Source organism: Miscanthus floridulus, chromosome 4, assembly GCF_019320115.1.
Source record: "Miscanthus floridulus cultivar M001 chromosome 4, ASM1932011v1, whole genome shotgun sequence".
NCBI classification, from domain to species: domain Eukaryota; kingdom Viridiplantae; phylum Streptophyta; class Magnoliopsida; order Poales; family Poaceae; genus Miscanthus; species Miscanthus floridulus.
In genome coordinates, this window is record NC_089583.1 from 68,350,029 (window position 1) to 68,366,853 (window position 16,825).

The 16,825-nt window shown below is 41.7% G+C and overlaps 1 protein-coding gene across 1 annotated transcript; it reads left to right on the forward strand.

The window, feature by feature from the left end:
• The first annotated feature begins 10,877 nt into the window (after positions 1-10,877).
• LOC136548600 (uncharacterized) lies at positions 10,878-15,942 on the forward strand. Its single transcript, XM_066540068.1, has 5 exons — positions 10,878-10,991; positions 11,919-12,321; positions 12,385-12,474; positions 12,916-12,971; positions 13,995-15,942. The coding sequence occupies exons 1-5, from the start codon at positions 10,878-10,880 to the stop codon at positions 13,998-14,000; spliced, it is 669 nt and encodes a 222-aa protein (XP_066396165.1). The 3' UTR covers positions 14,001-15,942.
• Positions 15,943-16,825: the final 883 nt, after the last annotated feature.

A 16,825-nucleotide genomic window follows, 5' to 3' on the forward strand; every position in this document is an offset into this window, starting at 1 on the left:
ACCTTGGAGTGTAGGAACTTCGTTGCTCGCTCTAGATTGATCTAAGACTAAAGCCACAAGGAGCTAGCATTCCGCTAAGCGGTCTATGACCCGATCGATGGATGCGATCAGATCATCATTGCTAATGGATCTCCTAACCCAGCGGCAAGGCGCCGAGATCGAAGATGTTATTGTAAATGTTGGCACGATCGGCGCAGGGTGATTCTACACCGCCTCCATGATTTCCTTAACGCCATCAGCACTGATGACCCAGGTCATAGATCCGACCATGAAGGTCTGACCTGGCTCGAGAAGGATCATGGAGCTCGAGAAGCGGACCATCTGGCTCGCCATGGAATCAGCACACACACCCCCTACCTAGCATGCCACTATCGACAAAATCTGGTCGGTAGTCTACCGAGGGGTATGCCCATGGTAGTAGATGAATTGGTGGAGGTGTGCGTCATAGGAGCCAGATGGCAACACAAGCGCAGAGACAAGCAATTTAGACAGGTTCAGGCCATCTGATCGACGTAATACCCTATGTCATGTGTCTTCGGTGGATTGTACTAAATATGAAATGCATTCAAGGGGGGTCCCTACCCGCCTTATATAGTCTAGAGGGTAGGGTTACAGGTTGGTTTAAGTCTAGATCTATTCGGCTATATGGTAAATATTTATAAGGAATATGATATCTATCATATCCAAACAGATCTTCCTTCATCGCCAAGATGTCTTTTGATTGCCTTGCGGTGCACGCCGACTAGAGCCAAGCACCGTAGGCCTTGATCTTATGGGTTGGACCTCCCCTGGCGGTGTGGCCCATGTTCATTGCCGTTGGTACCTGGGGTTATACCCCCCACAGAAGTGATCCTTCTTAGTGGCCTTGTTAAGTTTTTGGTAGTCAATGCACATCCGCCACTCGGTGATGGTTCATTGAGGAATGAGTTCATTCTTTTCATTTCTTACGACAGTCATCCCTCTATTCTTTGGCACAACTTGGACAGGACTAACCCACTCGCTATATGGTACGGGATAAATAATCCCAGCGTGCAAAAGCTTAAGGACCTCTTTCTTAACAACTTCTTGCATAGCGTTGTTAAGGCTCCATCGTGGTTCCCTTGATGGTGAAGAGTTGGCATCAATAGGGATATGATGAGTGCAAAGAGCAGGACTAATCCCTTTGAGGTCTTGGAGTGAGTAGCCTATGGCTGATTTATGTCTTTCTAGAATAGCGACAAGTTTATGGGTTTCCTCTTGAGAAAGCTTGTCTCTTATGATGATCGGAGTTTCTCGATTGTTATTGAGAAAGACATATTTTAAGCCTGAAGGAAGGGGTTTTAGCTCAATTGAGGGTTGTGATGGCACATCCATTTGATCTAGTTCAACAGGTTATGCCAACTCCTCCTCTTCTTGAATGAAGTGTTCATCTTTGAGAGCTGGTTGGGCCATGTCTTCTAGAGATGCCATTAAGACGTCCTCAATAGGGTCTTGTTCGGGCTTGGGTTCTACTATCACGTTATTTGAGTGAGCAATTGAAATGACGATAGGAGAATTTCCTAGCTTTAAATTCAAGAGACCTTGTTTTGGTCTTTCTTGAAAGAGTGTCCCTAAAGGTACACCAATCAAGAGGGACATGTCCGAGATGTCATAGATGTGAAAATCTAGACGGTATTTGAAGCCTCTTATGCGCAAAGGAATAGACCTTATGACCCTACAACTTTCAATAGTAACCCTAAAAGGAATTCTCAAAAGCTTATGAGATGGCATCAAGGACTCGTTAGGGCAAAGTTTTTTAGCCAAAGACTTTGAAATGATATTCATCCTAATGGTAGGACTATAGTGAGCCTCTATGGTTGTTTTCTTTAGGATGCAAGTAAAAACATCTGAGGGAGCAATGATTCGGGCTACCTTAGTGGATAACTTCATTTCTGCCAACCACTCATGGCTCATGATGGCCGAGAGTCCTTTGATGTGTTCCATTAGGAAGGAATCATTGCGTGGACCATCATCATCTTCTAATAACACAAAATGTGCCAGAGGCTTCACCTGAATTGGTAAATTTGAGGCATTCCTAAAATCTTGAAAGAGATCTTCCTCAATTTCAAAGGGGAACATAGATAGATGAGGTTCATCATCCTCTAAAGGGTGGTGTGCTCCCTCAATGGGAGGTTTTTTGGCAACCAAATCATGAGAAAAATTTGAAGGAATGTCGGATTCGGTTGCATGTGCCTCCTCTTGTTGGTTGGGGCTTGGCTCGACTCCGTCTTCTTCTTCTTCTGGAAACTCGTCAAAAAGATAGTGTAAGGATTTTCTCTAGAATGGCTTTCCCATGACTGTCTCCAACAACCGTGACCCAAAATACAAGAACCATTCGTCCTTTGGGTAGCGCTACAGGCAAAGGGTTCAATACCTATTTTTGGTCTTCTCCAACAATAAGACTCAAAAAAACAACCCTTTCTGTAAATAGGTCTCCAAGAGAGATGATACTCAAATTTGGGTTATGCCTCTCCTAGCACCCAAAATGAATCTTCCATATAGGTACTCTATTGGAGGCTATAGGTATTGTGTTGGAGACCCATTTTGGATTTAGGTTTTGCAATGGGTCTCCTGTTGGAGACAGCCTAATGGTTTTGTGCGAGAACGAACCTCCGGAAGATATGTCAAGGTGGAGCACAGCTTCCTTGTTAAGACCAAGATGGCACTACTAGATTTCGACCCTATTGCCACTTGACACCATTTGCATCACCACAAATTGTGTTGTAATAGGGGTGTGTTTTGCAATATTTGTCCAAAAATGTGGCAATAGGGGGACTATGTTGCCATAAAAATAGTGCATTGCAATTTTTACGTTCGGCGTTGCAAGAGGTGAGACCTATAGCAACCTTTTTTTGAAAAGTGTTGCTATTGGTTAATAATATTGCCATGATAATAATTAGTTGCATTAGTATTGATTGGCGTTGCAACTGTCTATTGCTCTTACAACTTAATAGAACATTGTTGCTATTGCTTGAAATTATTGCCACAGTGTTGTTGGGTTATAATATTTCTCACGACCATTGCAATAGGTAGGGCATATATTGCAACTAAATTTCTAAGGTGACGTAATAGTTTGTTGCTATTGCCATAATTTTTGTTGGTTGTAATATTTCTCATGACCATTGCAATAGGTAGTTGTTTATATTGCAACTAAATTTATAAGGCGATGTAATAGTTTGCTGCTATTGCCAAAGTTTTTGTTAGTTATAATATTTCTCACAACTATTGCAATAGATAGTTGTTTATTGCAACTAAATACCTAAAGCGATGCAATAGTTTGTTTCTATTGCCACATGTGTGCTTGGTTGCTATAAGTTTAGTGTCGTTCTAATATGCAGCGGTAGGAAACACCTTTGCTTAGTGGGCTTTCAGCATAGCAAAAGGGCCCAGGCCTGCAAACAAGTCATCTCAACCAGCGGATTACATGAACTGTATTATATACTAGTGTGTTTGGTTGATGTATGATGTATTGCAACACTTCTATTTGCGCCTTTGGATGCGCAATAGCCTAGCAAAACCCTTGCTAGCGCTCCTAATCGACCCCTTGCTAGAGATCCTAATCACACACCCAAGTCCCAATGCCGATGCCGATGCCCTATAGAACGTGAAAATGCTGACACCCATACGTGATCGCCACCAACGTCACCCTAAAGATTGAAATGCACATAATAGCAAAAGTTCAATAGTTTAACCATTAACGGGTTAATATATATATCACATACTTACAAATCACAAGCCATAGACCTAAAAGTTTGCCAAGTTCACATCCTCACTGTCCAGAACATGTTATGCTGATGCATAGACTAAATTACTTGCAACATACATAACATCAGCATGGTCTAACTAAGCTAAACTAATACTACTTTACTAGCATCTAGATTCTGACTTTCAAAGTCATGAAGTGCAGCAGCCAGCAAGCCATCTTGTCATCCCGAAAATGAGAACCACATCATAGTCAAATAACAAAAGAAAGTGCTGTAGGGGCGTATAGCAGCAAACATCTAGCCATCTCGACATCTCCAAAATGGAACTGCATAGTCACAGAAGTATAGGACAAAAGAAGGTGCACCGGGCGAGCCAAAAAAAGGTGCACCAAGCGAGCTTTCAGCAAGCCATCTCCGAGCTTTAGTAGTGCATGTCATCGATGTCACTGTCCTCTTCACTGCCCTCGACACCCCGGTCCTCCGTAGTCTGGTTCTTAGCCTAAAAAAAAGTATTGCAGATCATCATGCACAAATAGAAAATGGATATGTGCATATCAGTAAGAAAGGTGCAAAGAATTCTAAAAGTAACAATCAATAAACCTCCTTGTTTCTAGAGTACATTTGTTATCATTCAACTCATCAAGAATCGTTGCTATATTGGCCTTGTGATATGAAATTAACATGGTGCATTAATTAATAACTCACCAACAATTAAAATGAAAGGAAGAAAATAAAGTTTCATTCCCACAATATAAGGGGAAAACTCAGATGTTATGGCCAGTCTAAGAGGATTTTCATGGTAAAACATACATCAGATTCACAAATCACATTGAGGTAGGAAAGAAACAGAGCAAGCAGCAAGAGTGGCAGGGGTTTGTTCACCTCGGCCATCGTAGCTCGTAGGTCGTCAGCCCATCATGGCCTGACAGCGAGGCTGTGGATGCAGCTTAGGAGAGCATCCTGGGCTGGCATTACTAGGTCCAGCCAAATAGAAAAATATACAGCCACATATCCAAACCATTACCAAAATAAACAGCTACATCCAAACCATTACCACATATCCAAGTCTAGGCTAAATACCAAAATAAACAGACACATATCCAAACCATGTCGAGCATGTCCTTTGAGCAAACCAAACTTTCCCACAATTCCCAATGTTCTTGACACAACTTTCCTATAAGACACATCATAATAAGGAAAGATTGCCCATAGTGGTAATGTAGCGGTAATCATGTGCACTCCATTTTTCTACAATGTTGTTTCTACTTAGCCCAAAGAGATATATTTCTAAGTTATTGCTGGTACTGCAACCCTTCCCCTATGTCATCGTAGTGGCTACAAATATGTTTGATGCTGGCTGGATTCTTTCTACTGTAAACATAACATGTGAATTTTGTTTATTTTCCAAATGCAGCCTGTTAGACTGCTATATTATGGGTTGTAGCTTGGGCTATTAGCATTACTGTATGGGCTGTTATGCCCTGGGCTTGGGGCTGAGTGCGCCTGTAGGCGCCCCTTGGGGTTTTATGGTAGATGATCTTGGTTTAGGCAAGGATCATCGTTGATTGGGTGTTTCTATAAACCCTTGACAATCCTTGCCTATATATATTGTACTCATTTGGTACCTCCATAATCAATCTACCAAGTTTTCCCGAGCCATCTCTTCTTTCACAGCCCTCTTTGGCTAGATTCTTTTTATTGTAAACATAACTTTCAGCTGTTTTTTCTTTATGTCAAAAACAGAAACATATAACAAAAAGGATGCCTCTCTGCCTAGGTCAACAAGGTTACATGTATTCAGGAAAGTCCTACTTCAAAATTCAAACTAAGTCATTTTTAGATAATTAGAGTAATTTATGTCAACGGCATACAACATTTATTTATAAGCATAACCAGTGGCGGAGCTTGGACCTAAATCCAGCAGGGGCCACTAATTAAAGAATAAGGCTAATCTTTAGTTTTTATCAAGCCAAATGGCTACAACTAATGGAGTTCACATAAGTTCAGGGGTGGCCATGGCCCTATTGGCCTGTGAGAAGCTCCGCCACTGAGCATAATAAATAAAACTAAGGAGTGTTGGAGCCTTCCCTGTGTCTCATCTTCCCTGACATATCTGCTAAACCATAATGCTCTGTTAGTAGTAATATCAGTATGTTCCTGCAGTAACGTCACACCTGATATATATGCAGGTTATGAACCGCTAAAAGTGTTTGGTTAATCTTGGTACATGCAAACTGTAGGGTTCAGTGACATGATCTTTTGGAAATGAATCCCTAGGAGGCAAGGAAATTACAAAAGTCAGCATTTGAAGCTAAGATGCTCATGCCAGGATATAGTTAAAGTAAATTTACAGTGGAAATCACCTGTATATATGAGCTCAGTCACTATTTTTATAGCCGATATGCATTATCCATTATCACAGCCAGTATCATCTAGTTGGGAACTGCACATTAAATTAGCTAGCAGAGTAGCTGATCTGACATGTACCTTTCCATGCTTTTCACTACTTACTTGAAGGTGCAGAGATCCTAATTCATTCTTGCAGTACAAGATTTTCAGCAAACAAGGAAATAGAATTATTTCTTATGCAAATGTCTATGTAACATGACTTCTGATGGCAGCCCACATCCTGATGCTAAGGCATAATTAATAGAAGAAGTACTGTGACAAGGTAAAACTTTCATCGTTTCTTGATGTTGACAAACTGAAGCACCTCCATAAGTTTAATTTACTTTTTCAGAATGTTGTACTAATTTTGCTCAGGTTCTTTTATGTCAGGTTTTTTGCATAATTGTAGATGGCAGATATAATTAAAGCTTTAATTCTTGAGCTGTATGGAAACAGGTATATATTTATTGTCTTTTTCCTAATGCGTCGTTTTATACCATGGACAATCTGAGTAAAATATAACTAACCTAAACACCCCAGAAACCAGACATAGGACAACAAGAAGCTTATTTCCGTAGAACACCGCGCCTCCATTCTACGCAGAGAAAATGGATGCCGCAAGGAGATGTAGTATGGGCGATCTCCGCAAGTTACAATGGCAACCAAAGCACATCAATACGCTCACCCAAAAAATAGATAAATCACTAGTCAACCTTAGCACTGTCATTACCGCAGCGCCGATTAAGACGGACAGCTGAATTTAATAGGTGGAATTCATTTATGAGGAAGACGAAATCATCATCAGAAAGGACAAATTGATTGAAAATCAGGGAAAATGAAATAAAAAGGAAGAAGTATCATGTTAGGATTATGCCTAGTCCACATTTTGTCAGTTGAATGCCTTACACCTATTCCAACTGAACTGACGACCCCACTTAATCATGTTACAACTCAACTGAGCCACTTGAACCGTCAGATTCAAATACCTTCAAAAAGAGATGATGCAAAATTTCAAGGATTTAGTAACAAGACAGTCGCATCTCAATGACCGTCGCATCTCGATGACCATCACAAGTTAAATTAACAAGTAGTAGCAGTACACTGAAAATCCATAGATTAATTTAACAGCACTCTAGCAGTACACATAGGAAGAGAAGGGGCGCGCATACCTGGTGGGTGCTCGTCGCCGGTGAAGGACACGACGAGGAACCAGGCACCTGGAGTAGGGCGAGGGCGAGGACGCGGGGGTCCACGCCTTGTCTCCTCGGACGCTGACGACGATGAAGGGGGAGAGGACGCCGAGGGCCGCACCTCGTTTCTTCGGTGCCGACGTCGATGGCGGGGTATGGGACGCGGGGGGCCGCGCCTTGTCTCTTCGGAGGGTGGAGGGGCGGCGTGGTGCTGGGCGGGCTGAAGGTGCAGAGATGCTAGGAACGATTCCGTCGCTGGGGGAGCCGTACACTCGCCTGGAGGTGAGGGCATGTGGCGAGTGCAGGAGGGGATTAAGGTTTGGGTGGTGTTTTCTTGGAGATTTCGCGGGGAGTTCGAGTGGGTCAAAAAAATGTGCGGGCTGAGGTTTTTTTTTTTTTGCTAGCGCTTATGTCAGGAAAAAGGGTTTCAAAAATTTTAAATGAGTGTGTTGTTCAAAGGTTACTATATTATAAACTAGAATCCGGTCCACCAGCTAAATGATTGCATAAATGATATTTTTGGAGATCTTATATTTGAAGGCCTTGCATACAAGGTAATATGTGATCAAAATCATTTATGTGAAGCTATAAAGAGTACCATATCATTCATGTGGAAGATGGCCATTGAGGGAAGGATTTGGCGTGGTTGGCTTGACTTAAGATGACATTGTTCATCATGCGCAAAGATGTTGAAGATAATGGTTGGATGATATGAAATATGCAGAAGATCTTTGACAAACATTGTGTTTGCCTTGTCGAGCTAAAAGTCAAAGCGAGCAAGGCGTTTGAATTCTCAGCTAGCTTACCTCAAGTTTTGTGTTGTCAAGGATTTTCCTTGTTAGGGCGAGCTAGGTAGACGGCTTGCCTAGGCTAAGCCAGGTTTGGCTTGTCCAACTAGGGTAAGGGAGGCTACCTCGTTCGGAAACCAAGCGGCCCCTCACCACTACTCAGAAGATTTTTGCAGCCGAGCATTTTAGATTAAAGGAGGTGGGCCTCAGTTTGGGTGCCTACGTTAATGGACCTTTACGCAGGAGGGCATCTTGTCCGCCTCCATTAATGCCATTTCGGGTCATACTCTTGCTTTGAGATTCGCCCACCGATGCGCCTCGCTAGGAATCAAACTAAATTTAGTTATAATTTTGTGTGGTAGTATCTTTTAAAGGGCGTACCCAGTGCAGAGAGCTTCTGCTCTTTACGGGGTCTAGGGAAGGGTGTCAGTGGCAAGCCTTACCCTCGCCTGTGCAATGCGAGGAGACCGCGACTCGAACCCGGGACCTTCCGGTCACAGACGGTAAGACTCTACCGCTTGCACCAGGACCACCCTTCTGTGGTAGAAATCATGTTATCATGCAAGTTTGGTAGATTTTCCTAAACATGTTTAGATATTATTATATTTGAATTTTAATATATGATATATTTTAAAGTTAATTGGTTCAGTTATATTTTAAAACCAATTAACTTTAAAATATATCATATATTAAAATTCAAATATAATAATATCTAAACATGTTTAGGAAAATCTACCAAACTTGCATGATAACATAATTTCGGTGTATAAACATTGCATAAAAAAATTAACTGATTTAAAAAAACACAGTACTGTACATTGTTCACGAATAGATTTGAAGCATTTGGTTCAGGACCGATCTATTTTGTCCTCACATTGTTCACAAATAGATTTGAAGAATCATGTGACACGTGATGGTTGAGGACAAATGGAGAGGGACGGTGACAGTGGAGAGACCGTGAAGCAGGACGGAGGACGGAGAGGAGAGCCATGGGAAAAGAGAGATATAAGAGGAGAGGAAAATAAAAAACTTTTACTAAGGGCCCACATATCCAACGCATCTAACACTACTCATATCCAACCAAGTGATTGAAAAAACATTTATTGCCCTGTTCGCTTGGCTGATAAGCCATGGCTGAAAGTATTATTGGCTGATTTGTTGTGAAAGAAAAATACTGTTCGTTGGCTGAAAAGGTACGGCTTATAAACCAAGTGAATAGGGCGTATATTGATTTCACATGTGCTACTCAGTCTCATAAAAAGAATTTCAATTTCAAAACTATTGAACCTATGATGATACATTGTTCACAAGCATCCAAGTTAGTTTACTGATGATGATGGTGTGCTTTCTAGCACAATGGTGGGCCCTTCAATCACTGTTATGATTCTTGGCAGCCATTGGATCTAATCGACTTGAAATCAACATGCAAGATTAAAAAAATTGCACACATAGGGATGATGTGGACAATTTTTGTAATTAATAAGTGTTAGTGAAAATTCACACAATCATCAATGAGTGGACTTAACTCAATTGTATAAAAAAAATTGTTTTTGAGAAAAGTATGTGTTAGGGGTATTTATAGTAGGAGTCTTTAATGATCCAGATACAACCCCCTTTTTACCCCTAGTGCTGATATTACATTCAAGTGTAGCCTTTTTCTTAATCAAGGGCAGTTCGGCCATTATACAGTGAAACAATATTTCTAAATCGTTCCTCTAGTTTTGCCGGACGAAGTGGAACTTCGGGTTGAAGTGATCCTTCATGCCTCTAACTCATGTCGACTAGCTTCTGGTTCCTCTATGTCAAGGGCTCTGGTGAAGGTCATCCTGAAAACAGGAATACCTATATTTTCGGTATCATGTTAGTTGAAATTTGCTAAGTGGCATCGCATTGCGTTGTCCAAGGTTGAAACCCTCGACAATAAGGAATAGCATGGATAGCATGCATGAAAGGGTTAGCTTTATTAGAGTATATAGATATATAGATATAAAATTACTTAAATTTATAGTACATATATGCCATGATTACATATGTTTGCATACTTTGCATCTAGTTTCATAGTTACTCAATAGTTTGAATTTCAATAATACCTAAATTTTATTAAAAAAGTGAATTTCATACGGATCCATATATTCTTTTTTTTAAACTGATCATATATTCTTTTTGAATTATCTTATATTATGAGTATTAAAAATTCTTAAGAAAGTTTAGTGAAAACATTTAATTACAACCATGGGTACTTAATTTGTCATTCATCCATCCTCGGCTAAAAATCGTTATTTGACTTTACCGTTTCAACTGTACGATCCATTTTTTTTGTTTTCTAAATCTAAAATAAATAAATTAGCGTCACAACATATTAGTTTATAGCAAATTGAAATTAGCGTCACAAGAAATTAATATATTTTTTAGAAATTGAGACTGATAGGCAGAAAAATTGAAATTAGAGTCATAAGAAATTACAGTTTATAGCAAATTTCGACTGTCAAACTCCCGCACGTGAAATTCCAAAACTCCCGCGGCCCTCTCCACCTCCGGAAACCTAAGCCTTTAGTTGAGAGTTAAAGTGGGGTGGGATGGTCCTAACTGATTCGTGGGATGGGACGACTCTATTCTCTGTTTGGTGAAGAGGGATGGGACGAACCCGTTTTTTGTTTGGACCAGAGACAACAAAAGTGGGATTAGCTACTGATAGCTGGGACCCAATTGTCAGTTTTTTTAATTTTTCTTATTTTCTTTTTCCTCTCCTTATCTCTTCGATCCCAACAGCCTGGACTCGAGTCTCGCACATGGGCACGGCGCACCTCGTCTCCTCCGCCAGCGCCTGGCTTCTCCAGCGAGCTTGCCCTGCGCCTCCATCCAGCGAGCTCGCCCCGCGCCTCCTTCCCCCGAGCTCCCCCCGTGTCTCCTTCCCCTGAGCTCGCCTCGCGCCCACGAGGCGGCGGCGCTCGGCGGCCGGCGAGGTGGCGTGCTTGCACTCGCCCACGAGGACGCCCGCGAGGCGGCGGCTCTCGCTCGTGCGGCGGCCCGCGAGGCGGCGTGCTCACCCCGCTGGGTTCCTCCATCTTCGAGCTCCTCTGTGCGTCGTCCTTCTTCCTCGCATCCTCTCCCCGCGCGCCCATCCTTCCTCTCATCCTCTCACGCGCGTCGTTCGTGAGCAAGCGCGCCTCCTCTCTCCTTCTTCCTCGCCTGTAGCGTGCTCATCCCACTTGGGGCTGACCCCGTCCCCTTGATTTCGTGGGACGAAGACGCCCCGGATCTAAGCCGAATATTCCATCTTGGGACCGACCCGCCCAAACACCCCTTTATCCTAGGACCATCCCACCCCATTCCACTTGATTAGGGATGGCAACAGGGCGGATTCGGATCGGGTGGAGTCTCTGTGCACCCGAACCCGAAACCCAAAACCAAAACCCAAAACCGCACCAAACACCGATTCGGGTGATAATCCGTCCCCAAAACCAAACCCGCGGATACCCGAAACCCGAATGGATACCCGAAACCCGCTTTGTATGACAGCATAATAAGAGAAAAAAGGATTTTTTATAAACATATGCATGATATATACACACATATTCACATGTATAAACAAGAGGCAACAAATAATAAATATTTTTATGAGTCAAATTAAAATAAATTTAATAATATAAGTAAACAAGTTATTATTAGCATATTATAAAACATGAGTTTTAATTCTAAATGATTTATTTCGGATATCCATTGGATATCCACAGGTGAAAAACCAAATACGAAATCGAACCCGATTGGTTTCGGGGGCTCGAACCCAAAAATCGTGGATGAGAAATCATCCGTGAACCTAAACCCGCAAGACCCGAAACCGCGGACCCGAAACCACCCGGTTGTCATCCTTACAATTCCCCGAACCAAACACTGCCTCCACGTCTCATTCCCCCGTCCTCTATCTCCCCAAAGAGCCCCAAGCCGCCGCCATCGCTCATGCTACAGGACAACCCCGTGCGCTGCCCGCTCGCCCGTGTGGACACCGCCTTGATCTCCCAGCGGGACATCCATGCCGTCTTGCCGCCACCGTCACCTGCCCTGCCTGCGGATCCGGCTCGGTTTCCTCGTTGCTTCCTAGGGGAGGCGTCAGCGTGGAGGACGAGGGCGGCGAGGACAGTGGAGTCCGGCTTTGGCTTGGGATTGCGCCTGGGCCTAGAGGTGGTGGCGGCGGCGGTCGCTGGTGGTCTCCCCATGGCTCCGCTGGTGGGATGGGTTGGCCTCTCCGCTTCGCTTCGGCTCTCGAAGTTTGAACTCACAACTGTGGCCTATGGGCAGGCGGGCAGCACGGAACGGGAAGCCGCCTGGGCGCCCTGCCGGCAGTCGAGTGGGAGATCCAACAGATCGACACCATCCGCCTCTACGCGGGTCAGCAGCTCTTCCTCTCGTAACTTTCCTTCCAAATTTGTCAAGTAATATCCCCATTGTTCATGTGGTCATGTCGACTTTTACATGCTGGCGGTGCAAATAGAACGTGACTGGTTGTACCTGCAAAATTGGTTTGCTACCTCACGGCTGCAAAAATCCCAATCCCCCCTATAAGACATACTTGCATTTTTTTTGTATATTAAAAAATGAATAGAAACACCAAAATAACTGGACTATTGGTGCAATCTCAAATTGATAAGTTCAGATACGTGCTTGTGCTGCAGCACCTGTTTAGTTATTACTGTACATTCTATAGGCCATTATAATACATTTGTTTGGATGGGAACGCCCCAAATTTATTTACCAAATATTGAGTAGTGCAAGACCTCCAATTTTGCATTATAATAACCTGATAATCTATACTTCTATATACATCTGCAGGTTATATTTGTAGGTTGACAGGTTGCTATTCATCTGCGCTAATTATAGAGGGAGAGGTATTTCCATTGTTATCTTTCTTTTAGTATTTATGTTTTAAACACATTAGGATCTGTAGCTGAAAGAACATGGATAGCAGTTAGCACAATGGGGATTTTAGTTGTACAGATACAAGATGTTTTAGTATATATTGATTTAAGCACATTAGGATATCATGTTAAGTTAACCTGATCGGAATTTAGTTGTACAGATACAAGATGTTTTAGTATATATCTTAGACCTTGGTTGTTCATACTGTGGGCTACACTAGCCTATGAGGCTCATGCTTTTTTGTGACCCAATTAGCTAGTAAATTGTTTGTTTGAATTGAATGAGAGAATCTATTAGTCTGTAACTTGGGTGTTCTTTTGCCCAAGTAGGTGTTCCATACCACTGTCGTTCTGTAACATGGGTGTAGCCTACTGTTGTTATAGTATCAATCATGGTGTTCTTTTGGCCAAGTAGGTGTTCCATACTACTGTCATTCTCTTGTTAGATCCCATTACTTTTTTAGTATGGAAATTAAACAATAGAGCAAGGAAAAGAACATAAGAATCAAATTATTATCAATTTTTGGGATCCCTTATGTTTAGGAAATAAATTATTACAGTAGGAGCACCATGATCTGTTTTTATGTCACATGCATTCCATATCTAATTTCCTCCAGTAACCTTGCATTCCTGCTCAAGTGATTTCTATTTAGACTTTCTACAATATATGATATTCTAAAATAATGTATGCCAGTTCTGTTCTAAGTCAGAAATAATGACGTGGACCTCACCACACTTGATTTTCCCTACTCATCTGTAATAATGATAATACCAACGATCTGAGCATTTACAAATAATTTGTATGCAAAAGTTGCTGCATGTGCTTTGTTTGCAAATAGTTTAGTTTACCACTGATTTTGAGGCCATGAGGAAAAAAACACACACTAAAAGTCTTATACATATTTAATCAACTATTGATGCTGCCAACTTCGAATATCAGTTCCTTTATTTGGCTCTAAAATTGGGTTTTGGCAATGTTTGCTCTTGCTGCAGAGCTAAGGCTGTATCAATGGTCTCCGCCACCAACTGTCGATTCCTAACTCAGAGATAAGTGCTCCCTCTCAATTTGAGTAAAGGCTATGTTTATATTGATGGTTGGTTTACTGAAGTATGTTGTTGCTGATGTGAAATCAGGTGCATTTAATTGCTCTCAAGTCAGCCACCTGTGATGCGTGATGTCTCTTGCTTGCCTTATAAAATAGGTCTTGTTTCAGCTATAACTGTTCTTGTGGTTATGTCCATTGAGAGGATAATCGTCAGATCTATGAGTTTGATCATACATGTTGACTTGTTAGTACGATCTTCAGCAAAAAATGATCTTTCAACTAGATCTGTCCTGAACTAAATGGTGCCTTAACATGGGCTCAACATAAATAAACAGTGTAGAAAACAGTCCATATGAATTGATTTTGTATGAGTATTTTCGTTTTTTTCCTGTTTGTTGGTTGCATCTCATATTCTCCACTAAGTTGAAAAAAGAATACGTGCAACCATTCTGAATTGAATCACTCCTGGAGGCAGAGTAGTCATCATCTTGGTAGAGAGCAGCTGTAGCACATAAGTGGCTCATGCAATGTGGCAGGAGAAGAGTTAATCGATGATATTAGATTATACCAGATTACTAAGAGCCTGTTAGGCTGTCAGTTCTGAACCTTTTCTTAATTTTCATGTTGTGATTCTTTAGCATTAGTAGAATTCAGATGAAATACATTAAGAATTGCAGAGTCAGTGTCTTGCCCACTCCAAACAGCTGAACATTTTGACAAAAAAATGAAGAATTGGATTTTTTTCGATTTGTTTAACTTCGTTACTAATATTTGAACTTCGTGACTATAAAATTTTATTTTAGGCAATTTACTAAATGGTTGTAAGCTGTAGCCAGTTAATTAGTTCATATTTCGGCCTCTTGATACACTTGTGTTGCTGCAAAAACTAGGATTTATTAGTAAAACAAAAATATATAATTTTTTTCTTGTAACGTCTATCTAGTATAATAGTACCAATGCTTCTCAATAACTTATGCCTTTTGATATTGTGCTTTGCTTGTCACCATCTATGTTTCTCAATGATTGTGACCACTATGTTGTTGAGCTGAAATGTGCCCTTAAAGCTAACCTGCGAGGGTATGACCACCCCCAGGCATTGCATTAAGAAGAAGACCTTCTCACGCAGGCCCAGAAAACCCCCGAACCCCTGCCCCACCCTTACACAGCGGCACCGTCGCCCTGTGAGAACGGGCCGGTCCTTAGACCTGTGCTTTGGTGTGGAACAGACGAGGGGATTTTTTTTAACCCCAGCCTGAAATTCGCTCCCACAGGGAATCGAACCCAGGACCTGAGGAGTGCCGCTGGGACGCTCTAACCAGTTGGACTAGAGGCCCTTTGGCATGTGCCCTTAAAACAGAACCAATGGTTCTGGATAACTTGTGCCTTTTTATTTTCTTTGTTTGTGAACACGTTCTTAATCGTTGTGACTGTGTTATTGTTGTGAACACCTCATATTTCTTTATTGCTTAAAGTTGAAACGATTTAGTCCATGCTTTTGTTGTCAACACCTCCAATTTTAGTTTAACTAATTGCTGAAAATTTATTACATAGCCTTATCATATTGTGGTTTAGTTTACTATCGTGATGTACTAAACAACTGATGCATATGTCAATGTCAATGATTTTATTGAGCAGGAAGATGGAGCACTCAAGTGATGGGATGGTCAATTCAAGCCAAGCTTCGCTTTGACCTTTAGTGGTGTCTCGCTTCGACCTTTAGTGGTGTCTAGCCACTTTAGATGTTGTTTAGGCATAAATGTGTCGAATTACTTTATTGAGGGATGGTTTCAATAACGTGTGTGTAGCATGAGTTTGAATTTTTGGATTGTTTAATTCCATATGTGAACAAATTAAACAAGTTAATATTTTGGTTTAATGGCATTATTCAAATGCTTTGTTGATGTCTATTGAGTTTCTAATTAAATAATAGCGCTGTAATATTATCCGGTGGCACCAAATCGAAAGCGTTGTAAAAGTGGTTATTGGCAACCACACTTTATGTGGCAATATATCCTATAGCAATGAATAATCTGCGTAGCAAAAAAAGGCAACACCTTACAGCAATGACAATGTGAACTTGGCAATTGCACATGTTGCCACCACATCTTGATGTTGTCACATAGGTTTTGTTGCCTCACTCGTTACACAATGCAATAGAGGTTGCACCTTATAACAATGCGAATGTGGTAATTGCATATGTTGCCATCACTTGGTGTTGCCACATAGGTTTTGTTGCCACACTCGTTATGCGATGTAATAGAGACCACCTTATAGCAACCAAACCTTGGACATTGCAATTGCACATGTTGCCACCACTTCTTGGTGTTGCGAGATAATCCTTGTTGCTACACGCGTTATGTGTGGCAATATATTGTCTTGCAACACACGTTCGTCATTGCTAGTGCACCATTTGCTATGACAGGCAAGTTGTCATTGCAAGGTCCAGCAATGCCTAAGGCAAGTGTTGCATTAGTTGTTGTTGCCACACCTACAACCGTAGCAAAAGCTTATGTTGCAACACCTAGATGTTGCAAATCTAAAACGCATTTTGCAACGCTAAGCAGAAAAGTGTTGTCCAAACCTTTACCCACGCAAGCGCCTGCAAACGCCTCCCAATGAAAAAAGTGTTGCTATTTCTGATATTTCAACTATTTCGGGCCTATTGCAACACTTTTCGGGCATTGAAACAGGGTCAAAATTTAGTAGTGTGGAAGTGATGTAATAGGACGTGGTCAGGCAAGGAAAGGTTCGGACCAGAGTTAATAAGGCTCATGAACC